Raw genomic sequence first — 20,214 nt, forward strand, 5'->3', positions numbered from 1 at the left:
GGAGGGCCAGCGAGTCCAGAGGTGACAATTCAGGAGCACTGCGCTTGGAGCTTAGCCCAGAAGATCCCATTTTCCAGGCTCGGGCTCAGAGACAGAATGTCCTTAAAAAGCCAAGAAATGGGGAGAGAAGGGCTGCCTGAGCTCCAGCTGTAAAGTCGGCAGAACACACATGAGTGGAGGCCATAAATCCCTCCCAGGACGCAGACAATGCCTCGGTGATAGGCATGCAGATTGCACACCTAGTTCAGAAACTCCCCTGAGTTTGCTTGTAATTAAGGGGGTTAGAAAGGTAAAAAAATATATAAACCCAATTAATCATTTAAATATTTAAAGTCAGGTTTTTTTCCTCACTCCAGGATTAGTATATTTCATAACGCCAGCAGCAGACAGCCCGGGTTTTTACTGGGGTTCATTTTAGAGCATGTTTAAACTAGTCAGATTGAGTGATGCTTCCAGCAACTAATCGCATGTCAAATAAAAGATATTTTATGTAATAAATTACCGCTACAAGTAATTCAAATGTCATTTATCAGTTTTATTATCAGTCAGGCAAAGTCTTCTTTCTCTATATTAATCAAAATCAAGCTTTTTTTTTTTTTGGAGCAGTTTTGACACCTCTTGGCAAAAATACAGAAGCGAAGAGGTAGGGTCACCCCTGAGCTGAAAGCAGCAGGGTAGCGGTACAAGAAGAAAGAGGCTCACCGGCAACAACTAAAAACTTCAGGTATTTAAAACGGCCATTACCATTGTTTTTATACTAGCGTCACAGCGGGAAGGAGTCTGTCTCTAAGAAGATGTATTTTATTTTTAGGGCTGGGAGACTCTTAAAAATACTCCTACCTAAATACCTAACCGGGTAATGCTTTATCTCAGAGAGAGCTGGACTGGAGAATGATTTACAGGACCCAACTGCCCCTCCCCACCCCATTCTTTGGCCGCTTTCAGAAGACTAACAGATTAACCCTTTGTGTCTCCTGAAAGTAGGAAAACACGCAGGATGTTTTGGGCTAACTCTGTGACCGACCAGAACACCTTGTTCTGAGCAAGAAGTTTCCAAGTAGCCGAAAGACCTGTTGAAAGATATTAAGCCATAGAGGAAACAGCTGGAATAGAACAGATGCGCATCTTAAAAACTTCTGCACCCCAGCTGCCACTGCCCGTCCTCAACAAATCCCATTAAACGGCGAGGCCAGGGACACAACTAAAGAAAAAGGGTGGAGACTTAGCCTTTGGGGAAGAAGCTACGCAGAGTGTGTTTAGTGACCCAAAGCAAACACAAAAATGGATGGGCAAGAACTCTGGCAGGAAGGAGGCATGGGTCCCAGGCTGACAAGCAGCTGCTACTGACTCAGCAGCCCCAACACGAGGCACCACTAGGCCTGTTTCTCTGGTCTCAGCTGGCATGCGACGACGCCAGTGGCTTATTAAGACAGGGTGACCACGGGTGACAGCAGCTTGAGGTGTACGAGCTGGCCTCACCCATTCAGCCTTACCCAGAAAGCAAAAGAAAGGAGGTATGTAAATGAGATCTGAGACATATGAAGCCGGTTCTGACTCACTGCCTGGCCCCTGCACTGTCTATACCATGGTCTCGCTTCCCCCGTGTGGCCGAGCCAGGGAGAAGACCAGCGAAGTGAGGGCCCGAAGGCCGGAAGGCAGCTCCAGACCACGGTGCGGTCAAAACAAGTCTGGCATTTTAAATTATGCCTTTTAAAATCTGGTATCTTACACTCTTTTAAATCATGTTTTGAAAAAAATTATACTTCTGAAATAGATAATTAAAATGAAGATGATCATAGAAAAGGCATTTTGAAAGACAACAGATCCAAGGCTGAGTTACGTTAAGCACACAAAACTGAGCGATTGTCCATCTCTTTGGAGTCAATTTTAACCTATTTTTAACTCTGTACAAGTGACTTCAAGAAGGTGTTCTGGCTATGTTTTGGAGGTGTACATTCATTACTAGTTTGAAGAACCTTTATTCCTAAAATAGCCTTCATTTAAAAACAAAACCTCCTGTGGGTCATGGTGTCCTGTAATAATTAACTTTTAAAAATAAAATTAGAAGGCAAGTTCTTTCAGTGAGCGAATGAGGACACACTTCCAAATCATGTCCGTCTTCTTAGTGAAACAGCACAAGCACCGATACAGGAAAATGGAAACTGAACCAGTGAGTACTTTTATATATTTGTGCTTGGAACCCAAATAGCGACACAACACAATAAAGTCATTCATTGTCGTCCCTTGTCTCTTCTTAAACCTTTGTCACATACCCAAAAGTGTGTGTAGAAGAAACTTTGGGTGTGTCACATTCTTTTGGAAAAACTCAAGAGCCGCCTGGCCACTCCTTCTCCCAGTGTCTCCAAGCTTACTGCGTCTGGGAGATGGAAAGCACTGCTCCTTGGCTGGACTCGTGGGTCCCAATCAATGGAGAGCAGGGGTTTGAGTGGGGGACTTACTGTACGGTTGAGAAATGAGGTGAGGGGGCTGGACAGGAACCACCTGGGTGGCTGGGCCCAGGGACGCAGGCTCTTCGGCAGCCGTGCCCGACTGCTGGAAAGCCAAATCGATCTCTTCATCTGTCAGCCCTGGGGGAGAAGAGCACATAATTGCAGGTAAGTACCTTTGCCACTGTCCATGGCTATTACAAAATCTTCGTTGAGAAAAGGCCCTGAGAGCCACAGAATGCCTAGCATCCTGGGAAGATGCCTCCCCGATTTCGGATTCTCTGGAACCTCTCTCAGTTGCAATTTAACCTTAAGCGACAGAATATTAGCCTCAACACTGCTTCCAAATGTGGCTCATTCAATTTCCTTAATTTATCCTTGAGTTTATTGCTGCTTTTGAAGTCGCTCTGTACTGCAATTCTCCATTCTTCCCCCGAAAACAGATACCATCAACTGCAAATGTGGCTCATTTTAATCTGTAATGGTGTTAAAAAAAGAGGGGAAAAAACTAACAATAATGCATGAAAACAGACAGGGAAACAAAAAACTAATTATTGGGTGAGACGACTAATTAGTCTAGATCGTTTCCGAAGACGGGAATAATTTGCTTTATTTTATGACAAATGCAGAAATAAAAAGAAAAATCAGGACCGACTGTGATTAGTATGAATGGGATACAGAATGTAAAGGAGAAAATAAAACAAGAAAACAGATCAAAACAAGGCCAGCCCCAAACTTTCAGATGATTATTACTCTAGCCTATCATAGGATGCCTATATCGCCTTTGGCTAGTTTTTCTCCCCCCCACCCCGTTTGTTTGTTTGTTTTAATCTTCCCAACACTCTAACCCACACTGCACATAGGACATCAGGAAACAGCAGGGCGCCATCTGCAGTGGCTACAACACACAGAGAGGATTTGCCCACGGAGGAATAAAGGCAAGTTAAAAGCCCATGAAGACTCCACCTCCAGTGGGCACACTGCTGGAGTATTTTCAGTGGGTCTGACGCAGCCCGGGGACGTTGGCTCAGTGGGAAAAGAATGGGGGCCCCAACCAACCCACAGAATGGGAACGAAGCGTGTCATACAGGTGCGAGAAAAACTTTCCCACAGAGCCAGCTGGGAAGTAACGGTATGTGTGTACCATTGTGCTCGCCACTGAGCGTGGGAAGGCAGGTGGGAGGTCATGGCTAGTGTGCAGAAGACCACTCCGGCCAGTCCGTGCCGTTCCGGGAATCCCCACATCCAGTCCACCCGCAACACAGAGCTTTTAAATGAGAGCCAGTAGCTTTTCCACATCTGGTCGGCCGTCTCCATTAGAGACCCACAGCAGGGTTATATTTGCCCCTGGGGGTGCAGGGAGTACAAGGAGGTTCTGAGGATCAGCATCTTCCAAAGCCTGGTGCCTCACGATCTGTGCCAAGGGGCTAATAGACGGAGCACATTAATGCTGTCAGCACAGCGTGGCCCTGCACCAGATTGGCGTGGGAGCTGGCTGCAGCCAGCTGTCCCTCAAACTTTGCGGGCCCCACTGCAAGCAGTCAAGGGAGAATGCCTGAGCTGTTCTAGGGGGCCCTGGACCCCTTCTCCTCCCTCTGCGCTCGGCAGTTGAGATCGGGCCCCAGCTAACAGTGCGGCTCTTCGTCTCCCCGCTCTGCATGGTGGAGCTAGCCAGTGGTAAGCCAGGCCACACCTCGAGGAGGCCCAAGAGCCGCGGGCAGGCCCTGAGCGCACCAGGCTCTCAGAATCTTGGTAGGCAGATGACAAGGCTGCCATGGCACAGAGAGGGTCACTGGCTGGCGTTTACACCTTCCAGATACAAAGGCTAAATCTGAGTACATAGGCTAGATGGGGGGGGCATCCCTCCTCCCAAGTTCCCCAGCTTGCTGCGAAAGGGCTGCTTCACCACCTCCCAAGAAGAACAGGGGCAGGACACACAGAGGAGCCATGGAAAAATGGGGAACACGTTTCCTCTGAGCGTGTGCCAGCCACACGCTAATAGGAACGGGAACCCCTTTCAAGGTTCCAGGAGGAAAGACACTGTGGCAACGGGTTTGCAATCAGCCCAGAGAGAAGAAGGCGGCACAGCGATGTCAGCACAGGCGGATGGTCACTGTACACTATGGAATCTTATAAACCTGGCGGTTTGTGCGCCTTGTCAGCCGCTGGCTGCAAATGAGGATAATTTTCCCAAAAGGAGCATTCAGTTGCATTCTCATTTTCCCTTTTGGCTCTTTCAAATATAAACAAGTACGGTAATGTTTAACGCTGGGGAAATATACAGTAAGTTACAGGCTGTGCTGCAGCCCCAAGAGCTGGAGCTGGTTAAAGGGACAGGACTCCCGGCCTGTTGTTCTGCCCTCTGGCCCTGAGCTTTTACAAAGCCTATTTTCCTAATAAAACATGTTCCTTGCATTATTGCAGCCGAGCCCACTCGTGAGGCCCCAGTTTAAAGGGCATCAGCACATCCTTCCAAGCTCTTGTTTTCCAGACACCTTATCATCTGATGCTCTGAATTTACACTGGCTGCAATTCTGATATCCCTAGTTCTCCAGAGTCAGGATTTTGATTTAGTTACATAAAGTGAATCATTTTTCTTCTCTTAAAAAAAATAAGCATTTTAATGATCTCACTGAATAAAATAATTTCAGAGCTGGACCATTATCCCCACCATTGCCTTCATTTAACAGATAAAACAACAACAAAAAACCCCGAGGCCCAAGGAGCATGAAAAGTCTGCCTCAAGTCATGCTAGTTAGGGCATGGTATGGCTGGATGACAACCCAACACTCTCATCTCCAGCCTGGCGACTTCTCACCACAGTACAGTTAAAAAACATCAAAGGGCAGATTGCAAAACGAAGCCTTAAGCCTTCAGTCTTGTGAAAGAGGTGTACATAGGGCTAAACTGTCATCTCCCTTCTTCACATCGGCACTCCATCCACAGGTAAGAGCCCGTGGGTGCTGTTCTGGAGCTTTATCAAAACACAGGAACTGGGGCAGCTGGATGGCTCAGTTGGTTAGAGCACGAGCTCTGCACAAAGTTGCCGGTTCAATTCCCGCATGGGACGGTGGGCCGTGCCCCCTGCAACTAAAGATTGAAAACAGCGACTGGACGTGGAGCTGAGCTGCGCCCTCCACAGCTAGATTAAGGGACAGCGACTTGGAGCTGATGGGCCCTGGAGGAAAACACTGTTCCCCAATATTCCCCAATAAAATTAAAACAAGAACAACAACACAGGAACTTAACGCCTGGGTCCTGTCTGCCTGTGACACCTGGCAGTGACACCTGGACTTTCTGAACACCATGGAGTGACAAGGGTACAGGGACCTCACCTCGTTCTAATCTTCAACCCCCAGGAAATCCGAAGGCCTCTCACTGACTGGAGCCTACACTTCCCCAGTGTCCTCTTCCTCTGAGCCTAGGGAGGACTGACCAGGCTCAGGACCCTACAGGTCAATCACTCAGGTGATTCACCTGGGAACGTGTGGAGGCTGGGGAGAAGGTGGGGGGTCATCTCTCTGAGTCCTCGGCTCCTGAACCTGACAGGCCCTTGCCTTGAGGGAAGAGGTCCTGCCACAGGACCCACACAGAAGACATCCGGGTTCCCACCCCGTGGAGAGAAACACAGGGAGGGCTTAGATGAGACCTTGCAGAATCCAAAAGGTTAAAAGGAATAATAAAGGAAACTGCCAATTGTAAGTGAATTATATTTGGCTCTGAAAGCTGAGGCACAAGCTATATTATAAAAGGCATCTTTCCGCGTTGTTTACAATCACCCTGACTAATGCAGACCTTTTTTTTTTGTTTTAAATAATCTCATGCAAATTAGACACACACTTCCTTCCCGTTGATTGCTATCTGCAAGGAATAATCTAAGGGCAGAGGACTGAGCTGAGCAGAGACCGGAGCAAAGGGTGTCACTGTCCTGGGGCAGCCAAACCTCCTGCCCTCCCCATCTGCGTCCAGGCTTCAGTAGCTGCTGCCTTGGGGAGAATTAGCCAATTTTAATAAAGCCTGAAGTGTTCTTTGCAGTTGGGGTGTCAACTGCATTATCTGATAGAACCAGCACTGTGCATTTGGAGGTAACCTCACCTTCCAAGAGCCACCAGCCCCTCCCCCGTCTGGGACACTGACAATTAAAATACATTACTGATAGAGAACAAAACAAGCAAGTCCTGCTCACTTACTCCACGCACTCACTAGCTTCAGTTAAGAGCAGGAGAAAGGGACAAGGGGACTTGTCCAAGGTGAGCAGGACGCCTGACGCTGAAAGGCAGAGTAACATTTCATCTTTAAGGCCACAGCTGCCCAATCTGCGAAACTGAGGGCTCTCAATTCAGACCCAACCATGCAAATGAAACTGCCGGCCCTGGGATCAGCCTGGACTTTCTGATCTCTCAGTTCTTGGGAATTTACTTCCAAAGCTAGCTCCCTTCACCCAGGAGCCATCCGCGGGCCCCAAGGGAAGGGCAGGCCAAACGTTTCTCCCACACCTCCTCCAGGATGGGATTCTCCAGGGTGGGATTCTCCAGGGTGGGATTCTCCGAAAGAACAGACCAGCAGCCACATTCCACTGACAACTGAATGGCCTCCGGGCTGCCACAGCTGCTTATTTTTTTATCCCTTACAAGAAAACAAACTGTTTTCTTTTTCTTAAGGTTTCTGTTAAAAGGCAAACGAACCCAAATCCTGGGCTTTGTGAGCTGCAGCCTAAAGGCTGTGACCACCACGCCCCAGATCCTTCCCCAGGACCCCAACTCCAACAACGCGGACACTGGATGGGCTGACTGTTTTCTGTGGGACTGGCCGTGCCAGGGCTTCTCAGAATAAGTAACCTCAACGCTGTCCCCCGTGACCGCTCGGCACTGCCACCGGCCTGGTTCTGTGCAGATGAAGCAGAAAGACAGATGACGGCAGACAGCAGTGTTCTCCGCCTCGTCCGGGTCAAACCACAACCAGCACAGCAGGGTTGGGAAGAGTTCGGAACCAAGCGAGACAATGAGAGCCTTCCAGCCCGCCCGCCCGAGGTGTGTAATAACAAGGTGCAGTCCGACTGGAGCAGGGGAATAGGGCCACAGGGCCAGTGGCAAAGGGCGGCCAGGACGGGCTGGCCACTCGGGCCACCGTCGTCCCCACAGCAGGCCCTCTGTTCACAGGGCTCAGGTGATTCATCTGGGACTCACAGAGGCGCCGAGGGGGGGCAGGGGGTCACCTCTCACCTCTCTCGGAACACGACTGGTTATCTCCCCGTGCACACTCTGGAAGGAGACGAGGCAGACAAGACAGCTGGCTAAAAATACTCCCCAAATTAAAAGAAAAATCAACTCTCAGGAAAGGTTAGGGGAGGGGAAAGGGGAAAAAGTATTATTTTATTTTATTTTATCAACATTTTGTTGGAACAGTAGAGTACAAGAAGGACTCTCAAAGCCTCTAAAAGTCGTTGGATGACCTGTAGACCCCTATTTCCCAGTGCCTTGTATAAAATTGAATTTTTTAAACATAAATTACACGTAATGACGACACTGTAAAAACTAACAGTAATGGAAAGCTGTGCTGTATTTCATTAGCCTGTATTATTCCGCGCCACCTGATCCAGCCGGGCCTTGTTTATGAGTTAGTGTGTTAGCAGATGCCGATGGAAGCATTTGCTTCGACCTTGCTCTTCTCATTGGGGCATGAAATTACGACGGCAGCACCTTGATATTACAGCCATAAATACAGTAAACTGCAAATTTAAGCCAACGGCTCCTATTGTCTCTGAACATAAAGCTGATCGGTATTTATTTAAAAGGAGAACAAAAAAAATATTATATATCACCTTGTTTATGGGGCCGCCCCCACCCACCTTCTAATCCCCTCCCCCAACCCCCCAACCTGTCTCATTCACTTGGTTAAAATATTAAGCAAATAAGCCAAATGCTCTCTATTCTGTTGATCAACTATTCCCGAGCAGCAAAAACAGTTTTTGAGAAAACTAGTTGCAAATATCATTAGCCTGAATTGAAAGAGTTTTTATAAAAATTGATCTAAGGATGGGGCTGAGTCCCACCACCCTGACACTGATATTTAAATTCAAGAACCAGACACGAGACTTTCCCTTCTCCTAAACGAGGAAAGTTCAAACAACAGGAGAAAAAGTTGCTGATAGTGCCCAGAAACGGAATGTCCTCTCAGTACCCTTCTAAAAATCGTTAGATAGAAATGCTATTTCAAAAAGCAGCAAAACACTGCCTCCTGCCACCTAAGGAAAGAAAGAAAAATATCTGACCAAAAATATAATTCTCACCTCAACCCAGGGAGCCGGGGACCTCTCACTGAAACTTGTACCAATCCCCTCCTTATCCCGGTGAACCATGAAGACGATATATCCTTTAAATATATTGAATGTGCAAGAAAAATAAACACAAAGACAAAAGGACACTGGATATCACCCAGCCACGTCTCCCAGTATAAATCACCGAGTGAAAAGCCAGTGCGGAACGTACTGCACAGCTAGCTTAAAGCCTGAGGACCCTGGCAGGCAGGGGTCCCACTGGAAGTCTAGAAGAGAGAGAGGGCGGCTCTGCTCTCCTAACGCCAGTGGAAGAGGATGCAGAAGACAGATGTGAAAACTCAGCCGCGTCCAAGTTTGGAGGTTTCAAAGTGGTGAAGACGGCAGAATACCTGCAGGCAGGCCTCCAGAGTGAAACACACTGAAGGACCACGTCAGCAGCGAACGAAACGCACATTGTGGGGAGCACTGCTGTCAATGACGCGGCCAGTTCAACCAAGAGCAAAACTTTCTGTTTATTTACTTCTGATACGTTCTTCCACGGGGCAGATGTACTCCCCGGGAGTCCTAAATTATTTCAGCCACACCAGTCACTGAGCTTAGTTCCTTCCGCATAAGGAGGAAACTTCCCTATAAAATTTATTGAGCTTCTCTGGGGAGTAGTATAACTGGTGAACAAGACAGAAGTGAGCTGCCCCTCTGTGTAACACAAATTGAGATCTCTCATATGAAAGACGGGGAGGGTTTCCAGTCAGCATGCACGATGTCTAGTTTTAGATCTACGGTCTAAAGGGTTGTTGTTGTTGTTTCTTTCTTTTAATCTTTCTCTGCTAAGTTAAAAACAAAAATAAAGAGGGGTGATTTTGGTATTTGATCATCAGTCCCAAAGGATGAATAGCATGACGAACATTGTCACCGGCAGTGGAATCCTGCAGGTCCTTGGCACCAGGCTGAGAAGGCTGTGTGCCCACAGCCCACAGCCCACGTCCTGGGGAAGGAACTGCGTCTGTAAAGACCAAGGGGTATCACTGCTGCCTGAATGCCAAAGGCCAGGTAAGCCAAGGTATGTGCGTGCATCTGTGGAAAAGCCAAATTAACAAACACTTTGAACTGTATGTGAATCTTGCTCCTGGTTTTGGAAGACGCTGTGAAGTTTGTTTGGAAAAACAAAAAACAAACCAAAAAAACCCCACCTTTGACAACCAAAGAAATTCAGATCTGGAAAGACTCATTTAGTCTATCGCATGTTCTTTTACTTTTCTTTTCCTTCTCTTTTACAGATTACGGAGCAGCGAGGCAGTGATTTGCCCACAGCCCATGGCGAGCCCCCGAGGCAGAACCAGATTCCCCAAATGGGTTCTTTTTACTGTATGGAGGTCAGGGGCCTGCAGCCTGCTAGGCTCAACCTCTGCTCTCTGACACAGCACATTTTAAATAAGCAAAGTCTTACAATGGATCATTGCAAAAAAAGAAGACAAACAAAAAGAATTTATGGAGCATGGGGGAAACTAGGTGAAGGGTACATGGGGCCTCTACAATAAAAAATACATATGTAAGCGTATACATACACACATCCAAACACATCTCTGTGATTCTGTGTACATGCATAAAAGAAAGAAAGATCAGAAACGGGTAATGCCAGTTATGGATGAAGTGGGGACTGGTAGCTGGGGACAGACCGGAAGGCAGACTATGAACTGTGTTCCACGGGAACATATTCCTGACAAATTAGGACAAATTAAATTTATTTTTAAAAACAAATTTGTCAAAAGGACAAATTAAATTTATTTTTAAAAACAACAACAACAAAATACTTGGAAGGAAAAAGAAACCTTAATCCTAAACAAAATCACTTAGAATGGTTACCCCCATTTTCTGGAAGAGAAAAACCAAGACAGAAAAAGGTGCAGAGATGTGGCCAGGAGCTGGGATTAGAATGACAAATGCGTACACAATTTCTAATTTCTTGCTTAACCCATTGTGGCTGTACCCACGGCAGCCAACCACAAGGTGGTTTTTTTTAAAACATGTTTTTAAAAGGCAGGCATCTGTTCTATTTTGACACATCCTGGCTGCCCAAATGTTTCTTTCAGCTCTAAATATTTGCTTCACCAATGGAAATGTCTCCATCACTGCCACAAAACAAACATTTGCTTTGGGATGGTAGGGATATCCATACGCTGTTTCCTTTTCTATGCTACTTGAAACAGCCCGATTAAGGAGACAACTCCACTGTAGGATGCAAATCAAGGTGATTTTTGCTCCTTAAAGAAAACCCTGTACAAGAGTCCAGTGCACAAAAGCACACTCTGGTTACTTGGCTGAATGTTGTGAATGTTCAATGTTCATTTGGGGTTTTCTTCTGCATCTTGAATTTTAAATATGTGATCAGAGGGTTTATTATTTGGCATTTAACTTACTTCTTAAGTTTTAAATTACCATGCATCTATCCGATGTTTTTTTTAAAAGTTCTTATATTAATCTGACAGTAACACATTAAAATATGCTATGTTCTAATAGGTCAATATATAAATTATTTTGTCACCACCTATTTGGAATTGGTTGCTGTTGTCAATATTATTAGTAGAGAGAGACATATTTTATTAAGTACTCAACAAATCAATAAATATTTGAGGACTTACTCTGCCAGGCAATGTGACAGAGCCAAGACCTCTTCTTCCCCACCTGTTAAAAATAGCAGCTTCCCTAACTAATACCTCTTCCCCCCAATTTCTTAGGCTGGATGAGTATTTTGTCTATCTTCTACCTATAATATAATACATGTGATATTATAGAATAGACAGGCGAGCTATTATATAATATGTTGATATGATACCTATTGATAATAAAAATAGCACATATCAACTGCAAAAAACATGGAAAATAAAGATAAACCAGAAAAATAAAATAAAAAAATTATATTCCCATTCTCCACCCAGAATAACAGCCAGAATTTATGAAACCCAAGTCTTGAAGAATGTTTTAGGAGCTATTGACATTTCTAACTCTTTGAATCCCAGCACTAACGCTGCGGGGCTGCTGAGGTGCACGATCCAGGGCTCATCGCAGCACCTGCTTGTGCTGTGGCACCGGCTTGTGGCACCTCGTGGGGCTGTGCAGTGCCTAACCCACCTGGCCACAGGGGCCAGCGCTGCCCCCATGAAGCAGGTACTTTATTCTCCCCACTGTACAGACGAGGAAGCCGAGGCGCAGGGACTGAAAGAAGCAGCCTCTCTAAGGTCCCAGTGCCTGGGGGGGGTGGGGGGGCACGAGTCCAGTCAGTCAGGCGTCAGTCAGAGCCCAGGCTCTTCCCCATGATGCCACTAACACAAGGGGAAATACTCCAAATCTTGGCTCAACTTGAAAGGGACTTCTAGCACGTCGTTCAGACAGTATTCAAGTTATTAAGACTAAATTTTTTCAAACTAAAAATGACTTGTTTACTCAAAGCTGGCAAGGGTGCGGTGGGAGTGTCCATGGAGAAACTTCTGGAAGACAACTGGGCACTCTAGCTCAACAGTACTGAAAAATGTCCATGCCCTCCGACTCTATTTTACTTCTAAGAAATAATATTACAAGGTCTTGTAATGTACAAAGATAGTCCATCGCTGTATTTTTAATAATAGCAACAAATTTAAACAACATAAATGTCCAAAGAGGAATGATTAGGCAAGTTACAACATGTTTCAATAATGTAATAATATTCAAACATTCACATTCATATGAAACAATTTCTGATGACATGGAAAAATGCTTTTGATACATTAAGACATAAAAAGCAGATGTTATATTCAGAGCATGATCTCAATTACATTTTTAAAAAGAACAAAAGGAAGCAGTAGGGTTGCGTCATTTTTAACTTAATCTGACTTCAACTTACAATGTTCAGAAGGAAAGAGAGAAAGGAAATGACACCATAAACAGTGGGGAGGGCCCACCATTTCATTCAAGAAGTGTGGTGTCTTCAAGTGAGGCTTGATGTCTGCTCGTCAGCTCGTTCCCACACACCCTTGCAGGCTGAGCACCCTGTCACAGGGCATTTGCCCCCGTCGTCTTGGCACCCACATGCAAAGCCAACCACGTCACCTGGTGTTAAACCAAAGACCTGTTTCGATGTGAAGGAAAATGTGGACTTCCTGAGAAGCAACACACCGGCCTCCTGCATAATACCTTTCTAAGGGATTTTTAGCAATTGTTTTTAAAAATTAGTATTGAATACATATTCCCATAGCACATTCTGTATCCTAAAGATACAAAAGGTATATAGTGAAAAGTTAAGTCTCCTTCTCACTCCTGTCACCTGGTCACCCAGTTATATCTTCTAGAGGCAAACACTGCTATAGTTTCCTATATACTTTCTAGAGAGAGTCTATGAAAGTGCCTTCGTATATTCATATAGTATGCATTTTATATATTCTATATATGGGTGTATGTATTTTGATACAAATAATAGTATGGTAAAAGCATTATTCTACACTTCGAAATTTTTAACTAATATATCTTAGAAAGCATTCCATATTACCATGTTTCCCCCAAAATAAGACCTAGCTGGACAATCAGCTCTATTATGTCTTTTGGAGCAAAAATTAATATAAGACCGGGTCTTATGTTATAAGATAGCCGACATGGTGCTATCAACCTTTTCAGCTTTGTCATTCTCACTGCAGTTCTACGTAAACTTTTGTGGGCGTTCAATATGCAGAGAAGCATGCAAATCCTAAGTGTACAGCTTTAATGAATTTTCACACAGTGAAGGAAGACGTCCATGTCACTACCACCCAGATGAAAACACAGAATAACGGCCTCCAGGAGCACTCCTGTGTCTCCTCCCGGTCACCATCTAACTTCTAATACCACAGGTTAAGTTTGCTTAGTTTTGATTTTTATGTAAATGGAATAACACAGAAAGCATTCTTTTATAAGGGGCTCCTTTCACTCGACATGTTCGTGGGACTCACCCAGGCTCGTATGCGCAGCCAGGGTTTATGCGCTCTAACTGCTGTTGAGTCATCTTGTGTAGGATAAGAGTGGATCACAGCTGACCTATTTGTTTCCAGTTTGGGACAATCCACGACCAGTGCTGCCGCTGTCAAGGTTCTTACAGCTGCATTTTAGAGGGGAGCTGCTGGATCCACTGCACTATGCATATTATCAGCTTTAGGAGATACTGTCAACAGTTTCCAAAGTGTTACACCAACTTAGCTCACACCGGGAGTGAAGGAGAGTTCCAGCTGTTCCACACCCAACATCAAAGCTCTCAGTGTTTTCAGTTTTTGCCGTTCTCGTGGGTATGATGTGATAGCTCACTCTGATTTTAATCTGCATTTCTCTGACGACTAATGACGTGGAACACCTTTTTGTACATTTACTGTCTTTATTGGGTACAGTGTCATATATATGTATGTGATATATAATATTTAAATTTTTTTTCAATTAGTTGACATACAATATTATATTAGTTTCAGGTGTACAACTTAAGTGGACATCTTATGAAATGATCACCCTCTATAATATTTATATCTGTATAAAAATATGGCAAGCTTGCTAACTGTTGTTAGAATCTTTATTGTTTTGTCTGTCTGTACTACCAGTTATCAAGAAAGATATTTTAAAACGTTCCATGATGATAGATTTGTCTAGTTCTCCTTTCAGTCCTGTCCAATTTTGCTCTGTGTATACTGAAGCTATGTCATTAGGTATATACTTGGAAATGTTAAACCTTCCTGGGGATTGGCCACTCTGAAATTTCTTTATTTCTCACTCCAGTTTTAAGACTATCTTGCCCGATGTAAGTTCCAGGTTTCTTTTGGTTAAAGTCTGCATGGTTATCTTTTTCCATCACTTTATTTTTAATCCTGTGTCTTGTCATTAAAGGTGTGTTTGATGTAAGCAGCACTGAATTGGGTTTAGTTTTTTATTTTTAATCTAACCTTGACAAACTTAGCTTTTAATGGAGCAGTCTATTTATAGTTAATGTACATACAGAAATTTGGGGGTTTAGAGCTTTCATCTTACAATATGTTTTCCTTTTGATCTCTTTAACGCTCTCTTTTCTCTTTTCTTGCCAGCTTGTGAATTCAGTTTTTCCCTCTCTTAGCTTGTAGTCAAGGTGGTTTTTGATGGATTTCTCCACTGTGAAGTTCCCCACTTTCCTTTTGTAGTCATGCAATATCTTGGAGGATATACTTTGCTGTTTCTCTTCAATCTTTCACCCTCTGATTTTAGCACCCCATCAGTGGATCTCGTCTGTGACGGTTAACTACTGCGGTGTTGGCCTAATGGAGGAAAGCTTCCATTCTGAAGAGTGAAAAGGGTCCTGAGACTAACATGTTTGAGTACCAGTGTCCTGGAGGTCCCAATACATACATCCTTGACATACGATAGTGTCATATAACTGAGAAATCTTACCACTTCGCCAAAAATTCTCGCACTTAGAACACATTCCATTCACTCCATCCTTCCACTGTTATGACCGTTTCAATTACACATGTATTTTAAACCAGACAAGAAAGAGGTTATTACTGTATACAGCCAATATTCATTCCTATTTGCCCTTTCCTCCGCTCTTCATTCCTTCCTGCATTTCTATGTTTTCACGCAGAATCATTTTCCTTCTGCCTGAGACTCCATTAGCGTTTCTCTCAGCGCGGGTGTGCTGGCAACAAATTCTCCCAGTTTTGTGTTTCTGGAAATGTTTGTGTTTTCCTTGGTTTTTAAAAAAGTGGTGTATTGTGAAAGAATTTCAGACTTACAGAAAAGGCGCAAAAATAGTACAAAGAATCCTCATCTATCTCTCACCCAGATTCTTCACAGGTTAAATGTATCACCTTTTCTTTATTATTCTCTATCAATCTATTGATAGAATTATTTTCCCTAAACTGTTTGAGACTAAGCTGCAGACAATGCCCCTTTCTCCCTGACTATTATCAGTATTCACTGCCTGATGTGAGGAGGGGAAGTTCATGCTCATATGTAACCACAGTATAATTATCAAAATCAAGAAGTTAACATTATTAAATTTATATCTGTAGCTCAGAGCCCTCCTCTGAACTCAACTCATATTAATTCACCTGGCCACCTTACACCTCCACTTGGACGTCTAATAGAAATCTCAGACATGGTACGTCTACCACCTAATCTTGCCCCATCCTTCTAGGCACAAGGCCAAATACCTCGGGTCATCCTCAATTTCTGCTCTTCTTTCAGATTCCACATCTGACGAATCAGGATATTCTGCTGGATTTACTTTCAAACAATATTCAGGGATCTGACTGAGGCCTTCGCACCACTTAACTCATCTCCGAGCTCCCACCCTTGCTCTCCCTCTGTCCGTTCTTAAGGCAGCAGCCAGGTGGGCCTATTCAAGCTTAAATCAGATTATATGGCTCCCCTGCTTCAAACCCTCTGATGGTTCCCATCAGGCTAAAAGGAAAACCAAAGTCCTCACATGGCTCAATATTGCTCTATACGATCTCGCTTCCTGTCAGTGCTGTGAACGCCCCCTCACTACGATTCACCTGGTATAACTGGCCTCCTTTCTGTTCCTAGAATTTGCCAGACATGCTCCCTCTTCAGGCTTTTTCACAGGCGGCAGTTCCCTTTTCCAGGAACTCTTTCTCCCCAGAAACCTACATGGCTTGTTTCCTCATTTTCTTCAAGTTTTTGCTCAAATGTCACCTTGGGGGGGCCTTTCCATACCATTCCATTTAAAACTGCAACCTTCCAAGAACTCTTCACTGCTTTTACTCTACACCTACACGATGTTTACATTGTATTCCACATGTTACTGTCTCCCTTCCTCCCCACCATTAGAGGGTAAGTCCCAAGAAGGCAGGGATTTGGGGCTATTTTATTCACTGCTGTATTCCCAGTGAACCTAAGAACAGTGCTTAGGTTCTTCTGGCACCTGGGAGGTGCTCAACAAAGCTTTGTAGAAAAAAGTAAACAGAAATCAGTAGGCAAAACAGATCAAAGTAATGCTGCTCAGGGTTTGGGAGAGCCAGCTGGAGCATGGAGAAAACCCAGAGTCCCAGCTCCTTTGTCCCTGAAACATCTCTTAAGAACCTCCAAGGAGCCCCAGAGGTAACTGTGCAAACTGTTACCATGTATTCACCCTGGACTACGGCAAACTAGTTTGTTCCTCAGCTCCTGACAAGCCTGCACCCCCCAGTCTCCTGTCCCTGATGCTCCCCCCACCCACCAAGCAGCTTTCTCCCAGCCAGACTCAGACCCCGTTGGTTGTTCTGGGTCATCTCTTCTGCCACCGGAACTTTCTCTGACCAGCCAGCCAGAACACCTTTCTATAGCAATGACTATACACAAGGTGTGATAAAAAAAAATACAGTGCATGTTTTAAATTTTAAAAATTTATTACAGTAAAAGTCACACTGCCATCAGTGCCCCTCAAAATACTCCCCCTCACTTCTAACACACTTATCCCATGTTCTTGCCACTTTCTGAAGCAGTTCTGGAAGTCCTCTTTTGTGAGCGTCTTTAGTTTTGCACTGTCATGGCTGCCTCGATGTCCTGAATCAATTCTAAATGAATACCTTTCATGGTCACTTTAACTTTGGGGAAGAGCCAGAAGTCGCACGGTGCCAGGTTTGGTGAATAAGGTGGATGAGGGCACAGCATAATGTTTTTGACAGAAATTGCTGTACCAGAAGTGATGTGTGACACGGAGCCTTTCTGTCGTGATCACAAAATACAGTGACTGCTGCTGCCGAGTGCCCTCCAACGGGAAGGCAGGGATCTTCAATAAGGGAAGCGGCGTGTCGAACCATACTGTGTTTCCCCGAAAATAAGACCTAGCTGGACAATCAGCTCTAATGTGTCTTTTGGAGCAAAAATTAAGATAAGACCCGGTCTTATTTTACTATAAGACCGGGTATGATATGATATGATATATAATACTGGGTCTTATATCATGACAATGCTCCGTGTCACACATCGCTTCTGGTACAGCTATTTCTGTCAAATAAAAACATTACGGTGTGTCCTCATCCACCTTATTTGCCGGATCTGGCATCGTGTGACTTCTGGCTCTTCCCCAAAGTCAAAACGATTCAGGACATGGAGGCAGCCATGACAGCGCAACTAAAGACACTCACGAAAGAGGACTTCCAGAACTGCTTCAGAAAGTGGCAAGAACAACGGGATATTCGGAGCGAGGGGGAGTATTTTTAGGGGCATTAATGGCAATGTGTCTTTTACTGTAATAATTATTATCAATTTTTTTAAAGATTTTATTGGGGAAGGGGAACAGGACTTTACTGGGGAACAGTGTGTACTTCCAGGACTTTTTTCCAAGTTGCTGTCCTTTCAGTCTTAGTTGTGGAGGGTGCAGCTCAGCTCCAGGTCCAGTTGCAGTTGCTAGTTGCAGGGTCGCAGCCCAATATCCCTTGTGGGAGTCGAACCTGCAACCTTGTGGTTGAGAGGACGAGCTCCAGCCAACTGAGCCATCCTGGAGCTCAGCGGCAGCTCAGCTCCAGGTGCCGTGTTCAATCTTAGTTGCAGGGGGCGCTGCACACCATCCCTTGCGGGACTCAAGGAATTGAACTGGCAACCTTGTGGTTGAGAGTCCACTGGCCCATGTGGGAATCGAGCCGGGAGCCTTCGGAGTTAGGAGCACGGAGCTCTAACAGCCTGAGCCACCGAGCCGGCCGCCATAATTATTTTTTTATTTAAATATTTACTGTCTTGTTTGATCACACCTCATAAATATTCTTCTGGTTGTCAACACAGATTGCCTTGTAGCCTTTCCTTTGTCTTGTATGGTTTTCTAAGGATTCTAGTACTGTTGAACTTTACTGTGCCTTATTCACTGCTGTTTCACCAAAGCCTACAACACTGATCAACTTGTAGTGGGCATTCACTGAATATTTGTTCAGACAGTTAACATTATTTTTGAAGTTTCATCCCATGCAATAAGGCAGGAAATAAAATTAAAATATCTAAGAATTGGAAAGAAGATCACAAAATAATCTATTGTAAATATGATTATAAATTTAGAAAAATCAATTTAATCATAAGAAAGTTTATGGGGTGGCTAGATATATAACACATATATTTTAAAAATTCAGTAGCACTCCTATCCACCAGCAATAAGTAATTAAAAAATAAAATGAAAAGAAATTCCTTTCTTAGGAGCCATATAAAATATAAAATTATATGAATAATCTTAAAGTATATTAGATCTATATAAAGAAAACCTTACAAAGAGAAATAAAAGGGTATTGAAATAAATGGAATAGGCTTTTCAAATTAATTTGAAAGGTTTGATACAATTCCAGTAAAAAAGTCCCAATTATTTTCTCAAAAGTTCCTAAAGCTCATCTTGCATAAGCACATTAAGAATTCACAAGTAAGAATAATAAGGAATGTCTCGTCGTTCACTCCGTCTCCTCTACTAGATATTTAGATACACTTCTTTGTATTTTTAAAAAACTGGTTCCTCTAGGGATTATAATGCATCCTTAACTTACCAGATTCAACTCTAAATTAATATTATACCATTATATATATTAAGAATCTTAATATATACATTTTATTAATGTGCCACATTGCATGTATTAATATATTTCATTAAGAAGCAATCATAATTTAATATATATCCCTTATCCTTTGTGCTATTGTTCTAATGTTTATCACATATACATACATATGTAAGTATGTTATAAATCCAACAATATCTTGTTATTATGGCTTTAGACAACTGACTTTTACAGAACTTAAGAATAAAAACTAAAACAGTATTTTATATTTACCCACATATTTACCATGCCCTGTGCTCTTTATTCCTTCTGGGGATTCAAATTTCTATCTGACATTATTTTCTCTTCAGTGTGAAGATCTTCTATCGATATTTATTACAATGCATGTCTGCTGGCAACAACTTCTCTGAACTTTCATCTAAATATATCTTTATTTCTTCTTCATGTTTGCTGCATATTTTCAATGTATAAAATTCTATGTTGGCTGTTGTTTTCCCCAGTATTTTGAAGATATCATTCCACTGTCTACATGGCTTCTGACTATAAGTTAACCATTCTGATCACTGTTTGTTTTTTCTTTATCTTCAGTATCCAGCAGTTTCACTATAATATACCTAGATGTAATTTTCTTTATATTTATCCTGCTTGGGGTTGGTCACACTTCCTGGTTTGTGTGTGTGTGTGTGTGTGTGTGTGTGTGTGTGTGTGTGTGTGTGTGTGTCTTAATCAAAACTGGAAATCTTTCAACTAACCTGTCTTTGAATATTTTTTTCTGCCTCATTTTTCTCAACTTTTGGGTCTGCAATTACCCATATGTTAGGCAACTCGATTTTGTGTCACAAGTCATTGAGGCACTGGTCCTGTTTTTCAATCTTTTTTCCCTCTATGTATTTAGTATGGATGATTTCTATCAACCTGTCTTCAAGATCACTGATCCTTTCTTCTCTTGTGCTCAATCTGCTATTAATCCCAATCCAGTGAAATTTCAGTGGCAGGTTTT

General features: G+C 43.6%; 1 protein-coding gene across 4 annotated transcripts in view; it reads right to left on the minus strand.

Annotated features, from left to right (window-relative positions):
• Nucleotides 1–20,214, minus strand: part of PEX14 (peroxisomal biogenesis factor 14) — a 124,375-nt gene that overhangs the window by 22,697 nt on the left and 81,464 nt on the right. For all 4 annotated transcript variants that reach the window (XM_081057664.1, XM_081057665.1, XM_081057667.1 and 1 more), the window contains exon 4: nt 2,460–2,588. In XM_081057664.1, coding sequence (XP_080913790.1) covers nt 2,460–2,588 — 129 coding nt within the window. The remainder of the gene's footprint in view (nt 1–2,459; nt 2,589–20,214) is intronic.

The sequence above is a fragment of the Rhinolophus hipposideros genome (assembly GCF_964194185.1).
Source record: "Rhinolophus hipposideros genome assembly, chromosome: 8".
In the NCBI taxonomy this organism is placed as follows: Eukaryota; Metazoa; Chordata; class Mammalia; order Chiroptera; family Rhinolophidae; genus Rhinolophus; species Rhinolophus hipposideros.